The 22443-nt window shown below is 41.6% G+C and overlaps 1 protein-coding gene across 8 annotated transcripts in view; it reads left to right on the plus strand.

Moving 5' to 3' along the window:
* Window positions 1-22443, plus strand: part of ANKRD44 (ankyrin repeat domain 44) — a 224220-nt gene that overhangs the window by 86598 nt on the left and 115179 nt on the right. For all 8 annotated transcript variants that reach the window (XM_019554076.1, XM_019554078.1, XM_019554082.1 and 5 more), the window contains exon 2: window positions 12040-12123. In XM_019554076.1, coding sequence (XP_019409621.1) covers window positions 12040-12123 — 84 coding nt within the window. The remainder of the gene's footprint in view (window positions 1-12039; window positions 12124-22443) is intronic.

The raw sequence follows: 22443 nt of genomic DNA on the forward strand, positions 1-22443 counted from the left end.
GGGTCGTTTGACCCCAGTACTCTTTCCTGCCATGGCAGGGGGTCGGACTAGATGATCTGCTCAGGTCTCTTCCGACCCTAGAAACTATGAAAGTACTATGAAACTATAAAAGAAATGTACTGTACATTGCAGGAAGAGTAGGCAAGAAATGTGACATTCAGAATGGTTAATATTTTTCAAGAGTTTTAGCCTAGCTACTTTATTTTTATATCTCTAGAAAAGAGCAGACCCACCACAGGGGGTCCTACGACTCTATCCTGCTGACATCATTTTATCTCTTTTAACATTCTTAACCTCACGCTCTCCTGCTGTCTTAGCATGTTACTTCTGGCTGGGAAAGCAAATGGAAAGCTCTCTTGAAAGCTGCTGGCTTTTGTAAAGAGGCACTAGAGCAAACAGTTGGATCCCCCCTCAGTTGGTGTAAATTGGTGTACAATTATTAGCTTCAGTGTTACTGAGTGATTTAACCAGCTCTGGGTGGGTGCATGCATTCAAATGAACCAGTGGAAGATGAGCAGTTCAGTTGAAGAGATTGAAAAACCTACCAATAGAATTGTGTTTAAGCATTCATCCTGCCAACTGACTGCGCTGCTGATGGCACCCAGCCAGCAGCCCCCAGTGCAAGCATGCTTGCAGGCTCTGCAGCCTGCCAGGAGACAGGTGACAGCAGCCTAGGGCACAGGTTAGGGCTGATTGACTAGTGGTCCTAAAGAGCTGTGTACCCCCTTCTCAAAACACTCCTATCTCAGCTCTCAGGCTATTAGACAGCAGACCCAGAGAAGATCTGCTTTCTTGTCAAGTCTGTCAATTACCCCTCCAGCAACCCAGTGGGTCCCTACCTCTCTGGAGGGACCCAGTTCCAGCGCAGGTCAGGAGAATCTGGTCAGGGTCAGGGGCTCGCAGGTTGGGTTAGGGCTCTGTTCCCAGTGGGGCTGAATCAGGTTTGTTCCTGTTAGAGGAGAGAGAAGGGCTGGGGCTGTCAGCTCTCACTGGGGTGCAGGCTGCTTCCATGGAAAGATCTGGCCACAGAATCTCTGCTACTGCAACTGGAGCTCCAGGCTCTCCAGCCCTGTAGGGTAAAGCTTCTCTCTTATGCAGCACTTGAAAAGCCAGTGCCCTCAGCCCTGCACATGGGGCTGCGGGTGTGGGACTGTAAAGTGTTGTGTAGGGGTGCTGCCCATCGTGCAGCACTTCAAGCTGATGCCTGATGCTCCATGTGTGGAGTTATAGGCACAGGACTCTGATGTGGTGTAGAAGGGAAATCTATCCTGCCGCAGGAAATCTATTCTGCCTGCAGCCCCACATGCACTGGCTTAAAGTGTTGCAAAGACCCATATGTGAGGCTGTGGATGCTGGCTTTGATGTGCCCCTGAGTTGCTGTCGAGTCTAGGGGGTGTTGGTAGGTGGCTTTTCCCCACTTGCTCAAGGTCAGGAGGCAGTGAGGGTTGACAGCTGCACAGCCCCTGGGCCAGGAGAGGGGCTGGGCTTTTCCAGCCATGGTGCTGACAGAGGGAGGAGTTTGGTCTGTGATTCAGCCAGAGCGGGGGAGTCTGGTTGAGTTGCAGACTGTCCCTCTTCACTGGGGGTGGGGAGCAGTGCACACTGGGATGCCTGGAGGACAGCAAGGGAGATTCTATTGCTTGGGTGAATGTACAAGCATTCATTAAACCTTATCAATCCCTATCACACTACATTTACAGCTCATATAATACAAGGTTAATAACACAGTCATTTTTAGTTTAGCCCAAGTGTTGTGAACAATTGAACACTAAACATTTCTACTGAACACAAACAATTCTGCTGAAAACAGTGTAATGGTTTTACACACCTTATGATCTGACTATAAGGGAATGTCTTTGTCTTCACTACTAGTGTGGGCTACACATGTGTTGAGTTACTTGTGCTTGTGAGCTTTTCCAAGTGACTTCTCCCTAAATTCATATTATAGTTTACCATTCTCTGGCTCTTGTTTTCTGGGATGGGGTTGGAGATTGTTGAACTAATTTTCAAATATGATCCTCAGCATTTTAAGGGGATACGGAAATTGGTGTGAAGTGGACAGTTGGAAATATCTGAATATGAAGGAAAAAGCATTTACTGAATTGAATCTTGCTTTTTTAACTCTTTCTCCATTTTATGTGACCTAAAATTTTAAAATGCAAGTTATTTTCAGTGTCTTAGCTGACCATTTTGAGAAAGAATCTTGCTGAATTGCTTCAGTTTTCTGTGTAAGAGAATTTTTCAGGATTCCAGGAATTGTAGGAAATAACCTCCGTTTCATTGGGAAATATTGGCAGTCCCTAAGGCAGAACACTTTATCTGTGTTGGAGGGAGAGAAAAAGGGGGGCGGGAAGCAGCTAATTGTTAGAGTCAGACTGACAGTCAGGGATAGGTTACTGATCAGAAAAGAGCTTAACATATCTGCACTGCCTATGGTGGCATTATGAAAAGTAAGTGAACACAGGTATTGGGCCTGCTCTTGTATTCCTTGCTCATGCATAACAATTCCCTTAGTTTGAGCATTGTGATACCTAATGGAATAACAGGGCTGGAAGAAGCTGCAGGTTTGTTTATGCCAATGTATTGCAAGAGTGTTACAGGGTAGTTGGTTCTTACCAGTAAGTAGAGACCGTTCTTCCACCTATCCTGTTTTTTGTAGTTATGCTGATTTAACTCATGTCCTATCATAGAGAATCTTGGCCGTGGATCCTTGTAACTCAGTCACTCTTCTGCCCCTCTCAGGACCCAGGGGAGTAGCATATCCTGTCACAAGAAGTAGTGTAGGGGAATTTGGGAAACTAAAAAGAGGGAAAGGAGAAATCTCTACCAGATAGGCAAATTACCTTCATTGTTATACAGCATATAAGAGAAGACAGTGTGAGTAGATATTGAGTTTGACAGCTATCTTAAAAAAACCCAAAACTTTCCAAAAGTAGCTGTATTAAATAAAACTATACTTGTAACAGATGTAGTAGAAATGGGTAAGTCCTGTGTTCACAGCATCAGTTATCCCTGGGGAAAGGAATTGCATGAAATACTATTTACAAATACCACATGTTTTTTGGGCAGAATTCTGGCTTTTTTGATCAGCATAATTAGGTGAATTAAGACAGATCTGGGGATAGGTTAGACTTCAAATTTAGGGTAGACTAATTGGCTCTGCTGAAAACCGTCTCGTGTCTACATATGTGGCCCTATTAGGCCACAGGAAACTAATCAACTCTACGCCAGCGTAGTACCTATAAATATAAGTACTATCCTGCTGCAAAGTTTTTTACTCTGCAGCACCTCAGGTGTAGATGCAAACACAGCTGACTGGGGCATGAGGATGTTTCGGTGTGCAGACTGTCTGCAGGCTAGCCCTGGACTGAAGTGCCCTCATGCCCCAGTCAGCCCTCCCACAGTGTGTTGAGCTGGGTTGGAGCAGCCCCAGACTGGCAGGCTGACGCTGCGTATTTCCTGCCAGCCAGGGCTGCTCTGACCCAGCTCAATGTGCTGCGATCCTGGGCACACATGTAAACATGGTGCCTGGAAGCAATAAACTGTGGCACAGTAAGTCCTCTCTACTTGCGGGGAGGGGGCAAAATAAAGTGAATTGTTTTGACTCCTTTTAGCACTTCTTATGGGAAACTGAGCTGGAGTTTATTTTGACTTGTTAGTCATTTAACTAAATTATTAGTGAAATTGTGATAAGAACAAATTCTGCCACCTTTTTGGTTCTGCTGAAGACATTGGGTTCCATAGATGTAAATGAAAGTCTGATATGTCTTGCTGACTGTGAGGTGACTCGTTAGCCAGGAAGAACAGTTGAATTTTCAAATTCCAGGCTCATTTTGCAGTTAACATTTTCTTAAATTTACTTTTTAGTATGTGTAAACTGAGCAAATTGAAAAATAATTTAATTTTTTAAATGGAATTCTTATGGAATTCATGCTGACGGCTCTTGTCACTTTTTAAGGAGAACGTCATTCTAACCAGTTTGGACCGTCCTTTTTCAAAAACAATCAGAGCAATGCCTGAAGCAAAAATATTATGGAGTAACTGCAGGATGTTTCAACTTGTCCATCTGACAGTCTGGCTCCAAGCAACATTACTGCTTTTACATGAGTTCTTCACCAGTAGTTTTGTGGCTTGTTTTCTCCCCTTCTCCCCTTAATTATACACAGAGGCTGGAACGTGGAAGTCTGGAACAGCTGTTTTGGAAAAATCGCTTGTGCACACAAGGTTAATATTTTACTTTTTCATCATTAAGATGCAGGATATGCTTGTTTAGGCCTGTAATTTGTTAATCTCTAAATCTGATTGATGAAAAATGTGAAGCATGTCATCGAGGCAAGTTTTTATGTGGTAACTTTTATTGGACCAGCTACTTAGTCACTGAAATTCAAACTGAAACCAGAAATGCTCTGGAAACATGGATGCATGTTAATACTTGAGACACTCATTGATGATTTAACACATTTACTGTATCCCGGGGTTAATTTTGACTAGTATCTTTCATCCTACACAGATTAGACATAAGGGCTACATTTTTGTATGGTTCAGAGACTTAATGCTGTCAAAGTCGCTTTAATATTGCTTTCAGTTAAAAATGAATGTCACTCCTTCAAAAGGCAAGAGCTCTGATTTATGCCCTCCAGGGAAGTGCTGTCTTTTATTTTCATATAGGATAAAAGCTGCTTTGTCCAGCCTCATTCATGTTCTTACTTCACAGAAAATCTCACTTATACCCAGGAAAATACTTGGGAGGAAACTGTTTCTCATTGGTTAGATTGGTATACCTCCCTTCCTTCACTGGATTTGATAGGAAAACTTTGACTTTAATAAGACAGGAATTTGTCTGTGCTCCTTATGATGAAATTATTATTAAAACAAAGGTTTTTTTGTATAGAGAACAAACAAATGTAACCTGATGATAATGGTGAAGAGAGCTCTAGGTACAATGCCACTGTATGTCTTTCCCACACGATGATGTAGGAGTCAGGTATGCTAAGTGGATGTAGGTGGACCTGAACCGAACAGAAACTTGTTTCTGAATTGTATTTTTAAAGATTCAGGGACATACTTTGCATAGGAATTAGTCATTATATAAAAATAATCTTTCAAATGTCTTTCCAAAGGGAGTTGCTATTTAACTTGGGTAGGAGAGACATGGAAAAATGTATAGAGTGACTGTGTGTGTAATATATATACAATGACATCGTTTCTGTGTTTGGAGTATAAAACAGCTTACTGGCTGGAAAGGATTAAAAAGTGGTGGTAAGCATAGTAGGACTCAAATGTGCATCTGAAGTGGGTGGCTGGCCAGGCGGGAAGTAGCTAAAATGGAGGTGGCTTTGGCAGTCTCACTGGAAGGGGCACTGTTCAACTTTTCTTTCTAGGGAATGTGTGCCTGGCTGGATCCAGGAACTGAGTTAGGACCACGGGTGGTTGGAGCCTCCCTGTAGGGAAGGAAGGTCTAGACTCTATTTGAGTTTTTTCAGGACTCGTTTATTCTGATTCTGTTTTGTGGCTATGGTTTTGGTGTGTGCTATGGTGGTGGGGGTAGGAAGGGGCATTGAACTTTCATAATGATTTGGGGCAAAAGACTTGGCTATAAATCATCATACTTGTCAGGAAAAGCTGCCAGAGGAACCAAGATGCAGTATTATGCTCTACCAGCTGGATGGGGTGGGACAGCAGCCTAACAGGAACATATAATATACAAATGGTGAAAAACATGCGAGACTTCTAGCATGATTAACAAATCAGACGGATTGTACTTAATGTCATCTCATTTTTAGGGGTGGGGGTGGGCAACAGTATTCATTGTTGAGTATATATACCAAGTGCTTACAATAAAAGATTGCTCTGAGGATGCAGGGCTCCTGGGCAACTGCTTGTGGTTAATGGCTTCTGATGTTTGGTGGTAAGACATTGTCACAGGCCTGTAAATCACACCTGGTTCTGAGACCTAATGGCACCAGCAGCTACCACAGTTGGCAGTGATTTTGCTAAGTCCATGTTTTTCATATTACTGCATCATGTTTCGAAATTTTAAACACTCCAGTCATAAAGAAGCACCAGAAAGGCTTAATGCAGACCAAAGTACACATGCTCTAATTAGAGCTCACATGTGCATCTGAGGAAAATACAACAGATCAAGTAGCTGTAGCATCTGCACTTATTCCGTTATGCACCTTTGCCGGTATCTCCCTTTCTGTCAGTGTTGAAGAGTTCCTTTCTGTGGAATTTCTTGAAATCTGTAAGAAGTCCAAGTTTTGGAGAAGCTGCTGTTTAAAAAAAGAAAAAAGGGAAGGGGGCTTAAGAAAAAGAAAAGTTGTTACAGGAAAAGCACTTAGAAGGTATCCCTTTCCCACTTTAACTGTAGTTTTTTATAGTCCATTGTAGTTCTCAGAATGAATTACAATACAGGAGAGTGTGGTGGCACGAAGTGATCACAAAATTGGTGCTTAAACAAAGGTAATGAAATAATTTTAGGTTTTATGAAGTACCGTATTAAACCTAACTGTATAAATATAGCTGTAAAAACAGTTTGGAGATTTTCCAAAGACCCTTGTCTCACCATTCTCACAGTAATCTTCTGGGCAGATCTGCAAAACAATAAGGAACATGCCTTTTAAGTTGCATTGACTCCACTTGCATGTGTCATCTGTTTAATTTCTTAGCATATAAACTGAAAAAAACCAGTCTATAGGCATGCCATCCTTACTCTCTGTAACAAATAACACGTAGCCTTTGCAAGCAACTTGGGAACTCTTAGAATATAACAAATACCTATACAAAGACAAAATTCAATTTGTGCAAATGTTTGGCTCCTATCCTATGAAAAAAAAATCGGGCCTTAAAGGGCCTTTCATGAGGATGCTCAATGTGCATGTGTTTAGGTACCTTTGGTCATTTAAGAATACTTGTCACTGACCATTATATGTCCTGAACATAACTATGGTTATTTATGTATTTTATATCATTAGTTCTCTACATATAGCTCTTTAGGATCTCAAACAAATATTTGTTCATAGGCATATGATAAAAGCCTGTTTCTCCCCTGCATCCCCCCGTCCCCTGGACACAGTCATTGAAGAGGAAGCAATTAGAGGACAGTAAAATCTGTGAAAGTTCTTCAGAGTGCTGTAAAACATATACAGAAATGCAATTATTTGAAGCGTGTGGGGGGAAAACTGTAAAATGTGAGCAAACTAAGAAGCAACCTAGCAATATGCTTGAAGTATCCAAGAAACATCTTGGAAGCATCCTAGCAGTTCACTTCATGCCTGCATTAATAAAAAGTCATGCCATCTATAAAGCACATTTAATTACAACTAAAAAGAAGGAAACTCTGTAACCAGAACCAATATACAACCAAAAGAAGTAATCTATTTATAGCTATTGCTGTATGAGAATATATGTATTTAATGTGACACTGAAGGCCACCTTATAATTTTGATTAATAGGGGCATCTTTGGAAAAGTAAACCCATGTGACGAGAACAGGTAAATACTGATAAAATCATTACTGCTGTGAAATAATTGTCTATTTCACTGCATTATCTTTTCAGTAGAAGAAATAAGAATGTGCACACATCAAAGTTGCAACTTCAGCAGTTTGATTTGGCACAAATAGGAAAAATGTAGGGTCAGTATACATGTAATCCTTTTTACTCAAAGGACCAAATGATATTTCACTGTAGCAAATGAAGATGGGAATTGAACAAAACATTTAATGTATGTTACCTTTCCTGTGAAATAATGTGCTAAAGCAGGGGTCACAAATCTGTGGTCTGCAGGCTAAATCCAACCTGCAGAGCCATTTCACCTAGCCTGTGGGGCTCGGAGGGAGTAGGGTAGGAATTTAGGGGCAGGGTGTACAGGGGTGGGGCCTGTAACAGTTAGTGAAGATCAAGAACATCATTCAGGTCTTTCAACATCCATCATCGGCCCTCACTCATCTGCACACAAGCCCTCACTCATCTTACACAAACTGCATTCTGTGACTGTCAGGCACTGAATAGAGGAGTACTTTCACAGATTCTCAGAAGCTTAGGGCTGGAAGGGACCTCTTGAGATCATTGGGTCCAGCCCCCCTGCTCTGGGCAGGAAAGACTGCTGGGGTCGCTTCTAGGCTCCTTTTGAAGATCTATAGGGTAGGTGCCTGCACCACCCCTGCTGGGAGTCTGTTCCAGAGTCTGGGGAGTCTACTCCAGAGTCTATTACAGAGTTTCCCACACTGCCCACTGGCACTTCAGGTTCTTTATTCTGACTTCAGATTTCAACAATAATGCCACAAAATATTTTGGGTATTTTTCCTTTTTGAATGCAACACTTCACCTTCATTACATATGCCTTCAAATCTTCTACACAGCCACACCTATACCCTCTCCTGGCTAGAGTATCATGTATGATTCTGTGTTGTGCATTTCAGTATCACCTGACAATAAAAGCAAACCCATCAAAGTACATACGAGCACAACAAAGCCAAGGGGGTTCCATGTGACTAACTGAAAGTAGACATTTACCCATATTCTTTTCAACAGCTCTTTCCAAACCATGGAGTATAACTTTCTATGAATTAAAACAGTGAGAGAGAAAGAGTCATTGTGTTTGTTAAGACTGAATTCCATTCAGAGAGATAGGAAGATTAAAGCATATGTGGCAGCTCTCCATCTTCATCAAAGGCTTTGTAAATGAACTTACAAGAAAGTCATAACTAGTTTCTAGGCAGAGTAAATCCTAACTGATGTTATGTCAAATAGAATATAAATGTCTGTGTAGAATTTTAAAGTAGGATATTTTAAGCACCCCGCCTTGAAAAGATGCATCTTTATTCTGCTGCTGTTCTCCATGTTAAACAACTGATGCTAATTATAAAGGTCAAACATTTGCTGTAAAATTGGATATCTGATCCAAATGTGTTATGGCAGAATGAAGCAAGACAAATGCCAAGCTGTCTTACCATGGATCTTTTAAATTTAAGAATTTGCAGCACTCTGTCCTCTTGTAATTGAAGCAAAAATGTCACCCATTAAAGGATTTGAGGACTTCTTAAAATAAAATAATCTCTAGTGATTATCTATGAATTTTTCCCGTGAGCAACAGACTTGGTCATGAATTCTGGCTTTAAGCTTTTTCTTGTATGCCTAGAAATAGCATTGTCATTTTTTTTCAGAAGAGCATTATTGGCTGTCAGTGTTACTCAAATGAACACTAGCATTAATGTTGTTATTATAATAATTAATATCTATAGTAGTAGTGGTACAGTAGTATCCAATCCAGCACTTCACTCTGTTCTGCTGAGCATTGTGTAAATGCATAGGCAGATGCAGCCCTTGCATTTTTATTTACAGGATGACTTCTTTTAGTTTTATGCAACGTCTGAGCCTAAAGATCTTTATTATCACAAGTTATTTAAAATATTTATTTCAAGATAAACATAACAACAAATGCCTTTTACAAACTCTGAGTGCTCTGGCATCTACTTGGAAAAAAACCTCCCTCGTCCGTTAAAAGTTAAAGGAAGAAACGCCACAAATTCTAATTCTGTTCCACCCTGCCCTGCATTCCCTCTCCCACAAAAACAGGTGGTCAGTTAAAGAACAGTGTGAAGCACGATTTTGTCACTGAAGAAATAGCACACCTTGGCCACCTGTTCTGATTCATTATAATATAGAATTCTGGGTGGTAACTAATGTACTGAAACTGGGTAGGCAGGTGAACACAGCGACTAATCCAAGTTGCTTTGTGCATGTGTCATTTGGCAGCAATGTCAGGTTTCAGTAGAGCTTTAGGCTCAAGTGGGGTTGTAAACTTTTGCTGCTGCTGTTTGGTATTTTAATGGAAATCATACATGAAGAAGTGAATACATAATTTTTGTGTACTTTCTTATTTCATAACAATTAGCTGGCTTTTCAAAGCTGTTAATGTAAGATGAGGCTGCAATGTCAGTTATGTACAAATTTCTATTTTTGTATACTGTGAGTACTAGGTCATAGAATTGTTTTAAGCTACTCCTATCCTGCTGGAAAAAGCACAAGTGATCACACCTGTTATGGGTTTATATAGCACAATATCTCCACAGTCATCATGTGGATAATTTTGTCATTGTGCATTGTGTACATGTGCTGATATTATGTTAGTTAGCTAACTTCCATGGCAGAGCAATTAGAAGCTGCTGGTTCTATTATTTTATGATGATGTTTTAGCTGTCTTTTCAAAGCATATAGAGCCTTGCATAGACGTTTTGTTGCATATAAATAAAAGAAGAAATATATCTTTTTCACTGTAGCTGAATATTTTGGTAAAAAAATAATTGCCTGATTAGATTCTAAAAGTACCTGGCTAAGACTCCAGAATCTTAGGCATGATTGCTCACTTAAATAGCTTTTTTTGGTAAGTGTGAAAGACAGTATTTTTCTAAAAGCTAAAGTCATCACAATTGTATTTTTTTTTTTTTTGTTAATTCTGTCCTCAAAGTACAGGGAGAGCAATCCTTTTATCCTTTCTTCCATGTCACCCCAAATTCTCTCCTTACAGCTATCTACTTCATCCAACCAGTTGACAAATTCCTTGGTCACTTGTCCTAATCAGCTTATTTTAAAGGAGTGTGGTCAATTTAAAAATGTCTCTCTGTCAGCAATACCAACTAAAAAAACTATCTTGAAACAAAAAATATTTTCCTTATTTCTTTACTTACTCTGAATTTTGAAGCATTCTGTACACAGGCAGTTGGGCAAAGTCCTAAGCCTGTGTACCACTTAAATATTTAAGCTGTTGTCGTATAGTCCATTGGTGCTTTAGATATGCTTAAGCTTTTATAGGTTAAGTATAATTTTCCCCTGTTTTGCAAACAGAAGAGGAAAAGTCATTATTAAAAGAAAAGGCAAAATGTATAAATATGAACATAGGATCTCCAGTATGGTATCTGAAATTAACTACTTTTTTTAAATTGACTAGATTTCAAGTTGATTCTCCCCTATCATTTTGCTGGACCCAATGCTTCTCGACTTTTCTAGGTGCAAGGCACTCCTCAGAAAATGCCAACTCTTTCATTCATTTCTTGCCTGGAAAAATAATAGAGCAGTTCTTCTGTTCCAAAGAACTTAAAAGACCACAACAGGTCAAAATGTTTTTGGCGCTGTGCTTTCCTATTTAATATTTTTGGGTTTGTCTCGTGAATCATGTGGGTGTTCGCTCACTTAACAGTGGTAATATTGTTTCAGCTCTTTGGCTGATAATAGCTGAGTTGACTGAAAATCCTATGGTGCTGGTGGCTTACTACACACCTTGTTAAATGGAAAGATTGAAATTGTGAAAAGAATCTATTCTGAACACAGTCTTTTTTCTGATCAGTTTGCAACAATGTCATCTTAACCCTATCAATGACGCTTCAAAACCAGTTTAAGATGAACCTGGATGAATGTAGTATCAGATTTAACTGATTTAGGTTATACTGGTTTATTGAACTTATGTCCCATATCCCCTCCAGAATCAAGTTAACTCAGTCATCCAGCATTCCAGAATGCCTTGTACCTCCCCCACAAACCTCCCTTTACAGGGTGGATGGGCTAGCCTTGACCAAAGCTGTTTGCTGCAGCGAGTGGGAAGATGGGCCCTAGCACCCCCCCAGTGGTGTACTGACAGGGGGGGGCATGCCCCCGGGCAGCGGCCTGGGAGGGGCACCAGCCAGGCCCTCCAGGGGGTATCTGGTTCTGCCACCAGCGTCTTCAGCCGGGGATGGGAATAGGGTGGGGAAGAGTGGGGTGCAAATGCAAATAATGGTCCCTGGGTGCCAGAGACCCACAGTATGCCATTGCACCCTCCAGCTTCTGGCCTGGGCCCCTGCAGGCATTTGGCTGCATCTCTGGAGTCAAAGGTGAATGTCTGTTCACTTGCTTATCTGTTCAGTGTATGCAGCTTAGATTAACCTGCAAAGGTTGAATTGATTCTGCCGGGCTTTTTCACTGTCTGTACTTAGCCAAAATGTCCATCTTTTAAAACAGCAAAAACACATTTCTTATTGTTCCTTTGTGTTTTATCTTGGCAGCCACCACTGGTCCAAGCAATTTTCAGTGGTGATCCAGAGGAGATACGGATGTTGATCTACAAAACTGAGGATGTCAATGCTCTGGTAAGCGACTCTGCAAATGTATTTATATTGCAGTCCATGAGCAAAATAAGCTGTCCATGATTTTAACATTTATAAAAAGTTTAAAACCAACACAATAAAAAATAGTTAGGAACTAGAGATTCATAGCTTTAATAGTAGTTTAAATCAGTAATTCCAGCATGTGGAAGTCATTTTTTTAACTGCACACAATAATTACTTAAAATATCCGGGTCAGTCAGGGACAGTTTTCTCCAAGTCCCTGTTGTTGTGAATGAAAATAGCTGAAAGCAGCATATTGCGATTCTCTGTAGAATTTCCCTTTATAATGAGCCTGTGCAGACCAGGGGCTTTTCTTGAGGATATGAATATACTTAAGATAATTTCACTGGAGCTCACAAATGGCAGAAATGAGGAAGTTTTAGCTTGGCCAGTGACATGCACACAGAGGAATTGCTATACTGCAGATTTGGCTTATTTCTAGCTGGAACAGTGGTAAGCAGCTGTAAACAACAGAGGTTAAGTATTTTCACAGTGGAAAATCTTAAACTGAACTGCCCTTTTTGCAGCAGCTTTTCGCCTTATGCTTTTCCCCTTCATGTTGAATTACAGTCAGGATGTTAAAATGAACAATTTTTGCTGGGATCTTGACTATAGTCTGTAAGCTCTGGAAGATGTTGGGGAAAAATAGGAGAGAGAGAATACTGGTGTAGTTTAGCTGTTTTTAAAACTCTTATCCTTTTCCTTTGTCTTGTCCAGGTAACAACATAGTAATGATATTATTCATAGTTAATTCTAGTGGTTTGCCTGATATAGTGCACTGCTTTGAGACTTCAGCTTCTGTAGCCAATATTGTCCGAATGCCCAGTTGAAGGGAGGAAGCGTTAGGGAGCAGTACTTGGGTCTAGTTAAATTGGACTCCATTTGACTCACAGTGAAGTCAAGTCTTGCTTTCAACTTGCACAGGAATCAAATCAGGCTCAGAGAGAGGGGAAACGCAAGATTGGAGATCAGATCTCTTTGTAAATATCAGTTCTTGGGTCCTTTGCCAAAAACCTAAAGCATGCTGATTTAATATATTGGTTCTTCCACATCCCCTGGATTTCCCACCCCACCAATGATAAAAATGAAATTTTGTAACACATGCCATTTCTAAGATGTTCTTTGTCCTTAAACATTTTAGCTCTTAAAAATGGCATTTGTTGTACAGATTAAGATGGCTGCATGCTTTCAGGTTCCACTCTTGAAATGTTTTTATATCCCTTGGGCTCAAGGTTGCTGGGAAATGTTGCTATGGAGATGCACTCAGTTGCTGGGTAAAACATTAAATGGGTTGTGTATACGTTAAATATTATGATATTCACAACTAATGGAAGAAAGGCCATTGGACAGGAACATTTTTATGCAAAATCATGTTCCATATAATAAAAGCCTTTCCAAGAATGTGTTGACCTAGCAGCAAACCTATCTTGAGCTAGAAAATGAAAAGTTCTTTGGTGTAATTAAAAAGATCTTTGCCAAGATGCATTCAGAATCATGAATTTCAAATATAATTTCAAGTGAATCACAAACACTAGAAATATCACTAAAAGAATGGGGATGGAAGCGTGCACGTCTGTTACCTGCTGTGAGCTGGCTAGTCAAAGGGACAGCCTGTAATTCTCTTTAGGATGTTTTGAAATTACTTCCATGTTAGTGTTTGAGCAATATTGGGCTACTTCCAGCCACTTGGTAGCGGTTGTGTTCTTTGTTGATCATTTCTGATTAACTGGAATAAAATTGACAGTTGAAAGTGTAAATAAGGAGAAAGAATAAAATGCAACTGCATTCACAGTCAGCTGTGGAGTTTTTCTTAGTTTAAATGTCATGTTTCAGAGCCCATAACAGAGAAGCTATTAATATGGCAGAACAAAATTGGATACGAGGAAGCTATGAAAAGTAAGTGATACCTAACAATAGGAAACCATGGCAAGGCTGCATGAGAGTTGTTGTTATCTAAGGAAAGAGAAAATTTAACTATGTGGAGAGGGTTAGTGGGGAGGTTGGGGAAGGGAGGGGGACTTCATAGCTAGTCTCAAGATAGCAGAACAGATTTTGTTGCTTGGCAAAATAACTGAGAGCTCTTCTTTATCCCAGAGATGTTCCCAAAAATATTAAATAAAATGGCATGTTTATACCATCAAAAGATTGTTCTAGCCTGTAGTTACTTCATGAACGGTGCACCAATGGAGCTGCCATGATGTAGTGTTGTGCCTGCATCAGTAAGCTCACTGTCTTCCAAATGCTTATTGGTGTGCACTAAGGTATCCTGGTTTAGAGTGTAGTGTTCATTGTGCAGGTATGACATGTTTTAGGGCAGTGCTTTCTAACACAGTCCTTTTGTGTAGGCACCGACATACCTTAAGTTGCTGGTGCTGCTGCTCTAATGGGGATTTTTATCTTGTATCCAAGTAGAAATTTGCATCTGTTTGGCCTAGAACGGTTTGTTTTAGTTCATTTTGCCAAGATAATGGTCACTTTGACCTCTCCGTGTTCCTACAACTTCGGAGGGAACAGGAGGCTGCTTTTTACATACTGATGACAGTGATACTTCCTTTTATACAGTATGGTGATACTTTATTTACTTTTCTTTCCTTCATCCAAAGGTGTTCTCATCTATTTGCAGTCCATCTATACTGGCCCACTGTTCAGGAAATTGGGATATTTGTTTGCATCCCTGCCCTTTAGTTTCACAGAGCAACATATAATGTACTGTTTGTTGATAGAGCTGGCTACAGACTAATAACTGTTTTAGGGCAGTGTTTTTCTGGTAACTGTTTTTCTGTTTATCTTTTAGTATTGAGGGAGAGGGAGATGGTTCTGAAGGATGTTTTATTTCCCTCTCTTTGACTTTTCACAGGGCTTTCTGATGGTCCTGGTCATAACCACTAGTGGCTTTGGACCCTGGAAATTTATATTGTCACTGGGAGTGTCTACATGAGACACTATAATTCATTGCTACTGCTCAGTGGTGTTACCAGGCACTAACAATGACATGATGCTACTGTGCAGTAGTAACAAGCTACAGCGCAGTAGTTCGTTGCTACTGCACAGTAGCATCGGGAAGAAAACCATGCAGTGATGGTACTGCTCAGTAACGCTGATTATTGCACAGTACTAAATGACTGTACAATAACAATTTTGCAGTCCGCTGCACATGTAGGCATGGTCACTGAGGCCCAGACTCATTCAGGATTTCAGGTCATGAGGCAGTAGCTTGGTTTTGAGGGTTTTTTTCAGTGAAAAATTTAATTTCTAATTGCAACCAAATCATGGAAAATGTTTATGATTATCTTAGTCTTTCTGTTGTCTATTTTTTTTACTTTTTTTGAAAACCGAAAAAAAATCTGTTTATAGGTTTTCCTATCCTGTCTTCTTTCCCTTTCTCTCTTTTAGTATCCCAGAGAGTGAGATCACAAGAGGTAAACCATCAATACCAGATGGTCTAAAATACTGAAATTCCACCCCCAAATTTTCTCGGAAAATTTTATAGCATTGTTTGATGAGCTGCATCAGCCAGACCACCATCTTATTTCTCTACATATGGTGCAGTTTTATTCTGATGTCAAGATTCTGCAGTTTATAAAATAAGTGCCATACTGGATCAGACCAGTGGTCCATCTAGCCCAATATCCTGTCTCCAGCAGTGGCAGGAGCATGGGTGGGCAAAATACATCCCGTGGGTTGGATCTGGCCTGTGAGCCCATTCTGTTTGGCCCACAGGGCCCCTGAAAAAATTAGAGAAATTAATATTTATCTGCTTTTGGTTCCTGTCAAAAATGACAGAAGCCAGAGGCAGTAGGACCCAGAGGAAGTCCTGGCAGGCTCCTGCAACAGCAGGGCCTGCCTGGCCCCACCCCCTCAGCTGAAAGGCCCAGCAGGGGCTTCTGGCCTGGGACCATGTGGCTGCACCGCACCGGAAACTCAGGTAAGGGGGGTGAAGGGCAGGGGAGGACCCTGGGAAGGGAAGGAGGCTGGGGAAAAGCTGAGTGTTGGGAAAAGTGGCCCCTCGCCCACCCCGTGGGTGGCACTCCCTGCTGCAGCCGGTCACAGCCTGCACAGGGCTATCCTGAGCAGGCACAGGCACCCCCACACAGGCTGTGAGTGGCTATAACACAGGGTACTGGCCATGGGGTGGGCAAGGGGCTGCTGTGGGTCGGACTCTGACTTTGAACCACCAGAAAACTCCTGTACCTCCCCCTCCACTTCCTGTCTGCAGTTTTTGCCCGTCTGCCCACTCCTTTCCCCTCTCTTTTACTGTTAGGCACAGCCCCACTTGGGCTTGGACTGGGATGTCTCCAGCATGTGGAAACTCTTTCCCCCACATGGTCAGTCATCAGCACTGAGACAGCGGCATGGTCAGGCAAGGGCTGGGGAGCCGGGGGAAAAAGCAACGATTGGGGAAGGTTGCAGGGAAGGGCAGAGGGTGGGAGGTGGCAGGGTGCAAGTGGCGGGGAGGGGGAGGGGAGGGCCAGGAAGGCTGCAGGGAGAAGTGGGAGGGGCAGAGGGCAAGAGGGGATCTGACCCTCCCCAAGCACTGCTTTTCCTGTAGCAGTGTGGGGAGAGGGATTCAAGACAACCCTCCAATAATTAGATTCTACATCTGGAAAATTATAACAAATTTATACATTTTCATATAGAGAATCTAATTATTGGGGGAACGTTTTATATTCAGGGTTGTTTTTATATTCAAGTAAATATCGTAATCGTGATTGAAGTCAAGAGTAGCCATGACTTATGAAGGAAATGGAGAGGAGGAAAAGGCTATGACTAGGGGCCTCACAAACAATAATGTGAATTTGGTGCTCATTACAGGCAAGGAAGTATTGAAGGAAGAATGGAAGCCTTTATGGATATAGATCTTCAGGTGTTGATTTCACATTACAGGTGTGAAGATGCATTTAAGATTGGATTTAGTAAGCTCAAAATACATTTATGACACTTTAACTGTTAGGATATGAGTAGAGCTGCTCTGTTGCATGGTTCAGCAGTAGAATCCTTGTCTGCCACATGGGAGACCTGGGTTTGATTCGTAGACACGTATATAACTACAGCCACCGAGGCACTGAATGTCCAGACTCAGTCTGGCCTTTGGCTTCTGTCTCAACGGACTAACGGGGAGATGGAAGATCTGGGCAGCCTGCACGCTCCTCCATACTCCTGCCTAAACATATGCGTCAGAGGCTTTGGTGACCTCTCATGCATAATCCAGAAGGATCAACAGTTGCCTGCTACGAGGCAGAGCTATGAAAAATTAAACTTTTTGTTCTAGATATGTTGCAAACGTATTGAGATGGAACAACTAGCCTCTCAGTCTTTGTTGTCAGAAGGCTGGACCCTACACACTACCCTAAATGTTTTTAGGGGTTTTTTTATTCAGTAGTTGTGGGTGCAGCTTAGACAGATTAATGGGGCTCACTTGCATAATGTGGTTTCACCGGAAGTCTATATAGAGAACATTTATACCATATCACTACTATAAGGACCTTTTATATATGCGATATTTAATTTTCTCTCACACTCAAACCCCATTCAATTCAATTTCAGACAGAATCCTTAATAAATTGAAAGCCATGCTTCTGAAAATGACATAACAGACATACAACCATAATATAAATTTAACAAAAAATAACAGAAATACAAATTTAATAATAGGGCCAACCATTATAAAATCATTATTCCTACTCCTAGAATTAACATAATCATGTACAAATATGGTGATAAATCAGATCATGAATCTATAAAAATGTTGTCCTTAGGTCCACAATTAACACAGTAAAAAACAAATATAGTGATAAAGTTTATCAGTCATATCAACAGTAAAAGATGTTTAACTCTGATTGAGTCAGCCTTGTAAACAAAAATTGAAAGATGGTTTACTAAATATGCATCTGTTTGCTGGAGGAGCCATATTAATTTCTCTCTATTTGAGAAGTATGTCAGTTTCTGCAAGAACGGTGATAAATACTTTCTCCTTATGTTGTTATATAGAGGATGTTCTAAGGTGTAATGAATAGTGTCTTCCAAAACTCCTAGACAGGCTGGGCAACATCTTTTAGTCCTTGGAATGGGAAGTCTATGTCCAGCCAAAACAGCTGTGGGCATCTGCTCAGTCTTGAGTCTAGTCAGAGAGGTTTGCCAGTTAGTGTTGAGCTCCACCTTTCTGCCCCCACAGTCTAATTTCCAAAGAATATATAGAGGGGTGATGCAAATAGCCCTGGCCACTGCAAAATGATTTTGCCTGGCAATATCTTGGAACCTCTGGAAAACCTGGACCTTTTCTGTGGGGGAGAAGAGTCTTTCGTTGTCCCATCCTGGAAAAAGCAAAAGTGCGGGGAAGAAAATCTAGCCAAGGAGATTGAAGAGAAGGGGGATTATTGATGTCTTCTATATAGCACAATTTGAGCAAGCGAGACAGTAGAAGAGTCAGAATTTAAACCAGAATCCCACCATTCTAATAATAATATTAGTTAAAATGGAATCTAGTCCCATGTCTAATCTCAAGAAAGATGCAGGCATTGAAGGAGGAAGACCCAGAAGAGCCCTGAGAAATGTATTCTGAGGTATGTCTATATCATTACTGGAGGCATAGCCCCATACTTCAGTACCTTACAGGATCTGAGACGTAACTTTGGCTTTATATACTAATATGGCAGCTTGGACTGATCGTCCTGCTGTGGTCTCATAAAATTTATTTATAGCCACTGCTGATTAGGCTGCCTTAGTTTTAACCAACTGGATGTGGTGTTTCCATGATGGAGAAGCTGTAAACATCACACCCAAATACCTATAGGTCTTTAACAACTTTGAGTTTGATTTCCCCCCATGTTCCATGGGTATTTTATCAAATGGCTTCCCCAAAACATTATTTTGGATTTATCCTAGTTTCATAGATGTTAGAATCAGAAGGGACCTATTAGATCATTGAGTCTGACCCCCTGTTCTGGGCAGGAATGAGTGCTGGGGTCAGATGACCCAGCCAGTTGTCTATCCAATCTCCTTTTAAATACCTCCAAGGAAGGGGACAGCACCACCTCCCTTGGAAGCGTATTCCATATTTTGGCAGCCCTCACTGTAAAGAATTTTTTCCTGATGTCCAGTCTGAATTTGCTCTCTTCCAGTTTGTAGCCATTATTTCTAGTTATCCTGACAGGTGCCCTTGTAAACATTGTATCCCTTATTTCTTGCTGGTCCCCCCACCCGATGAGTTTGTCACGAGATCACCTCTTAGCCTCCCTTTGTGGAGGCTGAAGAGGTTCAGGGCTCCCAATCAGTCCACATAGGGTTTTTTTCTGTAGGCCTTTTAACCAAATGAGTGGCCCTCCTCTGAACCCTGTCCAGGCCATCCACATCCTTCCTGAAGTGTGGTGCCCAAATCTGGATGCAGTACTCCATATACGGCCTGACCAATGCTGCATAGAGGGAAAGTATCACCTCCCTAGGCCTACTTATGCAAGAAAGAGTGCGGTTAGCTTTACTTATTACTTCATCACACTGGTGACTCATTCATTTTGGAGTCGACTACAACTCCGAGATCCCTTTTCACAATTGTGCTACTTAGAATGGTCCCTCCCAGGCTGTAGGAGTGTTGATGATTCTTCCTCCCCAGGTGCAACACATGACACTTATCCTTGTTAAACTGCATCCTGTTCTGTTCAGCCCACTTCCCCAGCCTGTCCAAATCATCCCTGCTGTCTAGTTTGTGTACTTCCCCCCATAGTTTGGTGTCATCAGCAAACTTGAGTGCTTTCTATTCCCTCATCCAAGTCACTAATGAAGATATTGAATAGTACCAGTCCTAGGACAGAGCCTTGGGGGACTCTGCTGCCTACATTTCTCCAGGTGGAAACCGACCTGTCCACCACCACTTTCTGGGTACGTCCCATAAGCCAGTTTTCTACCCACCAGACTGTGTAATAATCTACGTTGCAACTGTTTATTTATAAGAATTGGATGCGACACTGTGTCAAAGGCCTTTTTCAAATCTAAGTAAATAACATCTACCTCTATTTCAGCAGGGGTCATAGGATCCCAGCAAGATAAACATCCAAATTTCTCTTGAAGGTGTTCAAAGTAGGTGCTTGAACCACCTCCAGTGGCAGTCTATTTCAGACCTTGGGGGCTCGGACTGTAAAGAAGTTCTTCCTTATGTCCAGCCTGAAATGGTCCTGGAGGAGTTTGTGACCATTTGACCTTGTCATCCCTTAGGGTGCTCTGGGGAACAGATGTTCCCCCAGATCCTGGTGAGTACCCTTTATAAACTTATAGGCAGCCATCAGATCACCCTTGAGTCTGAGCTTTTCCAGGCTGAAGAGTCCCATAGTTCTCAGCCTCTGATAATAAGGTCTGTTTTCCTGACCTTTGATCATGCGCGTGGCTCTTCTCTGGATTCTCTCAAGCTTCTCCACATCCTTTTTGAATTGTGGAGCCCAAAACTGGAAGCAGTACTCCAGCTTCAGCCTCACCAAGGCCGAGTACAGTGGGAGAATGATGTCCTGGGATTTGTTTGAGAAGCATCTATGGATGCAAGCCAGTGTTTTACTCGCTTTACTAGCTGCAGCATCACATTAATGGCTCATGTTCATCTTGTGGTCTGTCAGGACCGCCAAGTTTCTTTCTTCCGTAGTGCTAGCCAGCATAACACTGCTGGGCCTGTAAGGATGCTGCAGGTTTTTCCTCCCAAGGTGGAGAACCTTGCATCTTTCGGTGTGAAAACACCATCAGGTTCTTGTCCACCCATTTCCTGAGTCTGTCAAGGTCAGCCTGGATTGCCCTCCTGTCCTCGGGTGTGGACGCTTTACCCCAGAGTTTGGTGTCGTCGGTGAACTTGGCCAGTCTACTTCTGACTCCAATGTCCACATCATTAATGAAGATGTTGAATAATATAGGCCCAAGGACAGAGCCTTGAGAGACCCCACTGGTCACAGCGCACCACGATGATTGACTTCTGTCAACCACCACCCTCTGGGTCTGACCATGGAGCCAATTCCCCAGCCGGTGGATCATGGTGAAGCCAAAGCTGCAGTTGGCCAGTTTTGCTAAGAGGCGATCATGGGATACCAGATCGAAGGCTTTTTTAAAGTCAAGATATATGACTTCAATTTCCTCTCCCTAGAGGATCATCAGGGCCTGTTGACTTAAATTCGTTCAACCCCTCCAGGTACCCCTTTACTATGTCAGCACGAACAGTTGGTGGGTTGGTATCTATACTGGGCTTATCTAAAGTCCGAGTCATAATTTATCTTTAAGTTATTTTTGTCCATAAAGATGCTCAAAAGTTATAACTGCTTTCTGTAATCCAATGGAGGGTTTTTGACATTATGAAGGTGTCATCTGTGTACATTAAAGTAGGGATCGGGCAGACCAGATTCAGATTTGAACTCAGGTTGGTACACAGATTTGAAAGAATATGTAGAGGTAAATAGCAGTAAATATTCAGTCTTTATCAGGTCTCCACAAGAAAACAAATGTTACTAAATCTTTATTTCATGCCTGTAGTACTGGTTTCTGAAGTGGAGAGCATTAGGTATCGTTCGGGGTGCACGTGCATGCACACCCTAGAGGCTTGGAAACCTTGGCTAACTAATATGCAAAGCAGCTTTCCATTCAATTTGGAGTGATGTGTTTAATTTGGGATTAAGGGAGAAAGTTCTGTGGTATTTCAGTTGTTTGAGGTACCAGACTGAATTATGTTCTTTTCCAAAGAAAAATTATCTTGTCCTTGGAACTCAAGTATCAGTGGAGAATAAAGTTGTGCTAGAAACAAATGGCTCTTTAGGAACTGTTCTGTCACATTAGGGGTGCTTAGAGACATAGGAAAAAACCAAACAAGCAGTGCTTACTTTCAGCTTGGCACAGCCCCGTGCCAAGTGCAGTGCATGTCCGGAAGAGGAATCATGACAGTTTGACCTGGCTCGCCGAGCATCTGTATAGCTCATGCACTTCAGCGGGGCTTTTTGCACTTTTATTTAATAGCTGATTCAATCAGCTATTAGATAAAAACACCAAAAAGCCCCACTGAAGTATGCTATTCATTTAGACTCCTCAGGCCTACTGAAATGAATGTATAATTTAACAGTCTAGGTTGAGATTTTAAATGGAGTTTAAGGCAGTGAATTAGATGCCCAAATGGTATTGACTTGCATTAAGAGAAGGCATACTTCCCATTTTGTTCCAATGTCTCAGCTTCTCTCTCTCTTTTTTTTTAAATAAAGATTGAAGTCTCTGTTAGTCATGTTAGTAAAGAAAATATACAAAATGTGGAATAACGTACCCAATTCAGAGACAGCTCCTTGAGTTCGCAGA

This window comes from Crocodylus porosus, unplaced genomic scaffold, assembly GCF_001723895.1.
Source record: "Crocodylus porosus isolate Cpor-Errol unplaced genomic scaffold, CroPor_comp1, whole genome shotgun sequence".
Lineage (NCBI taxonomy): Eukaryota > Metazoa > Chordata > Crocodylia > Crocodylidae > Crocodylus > Crocodylus porosus.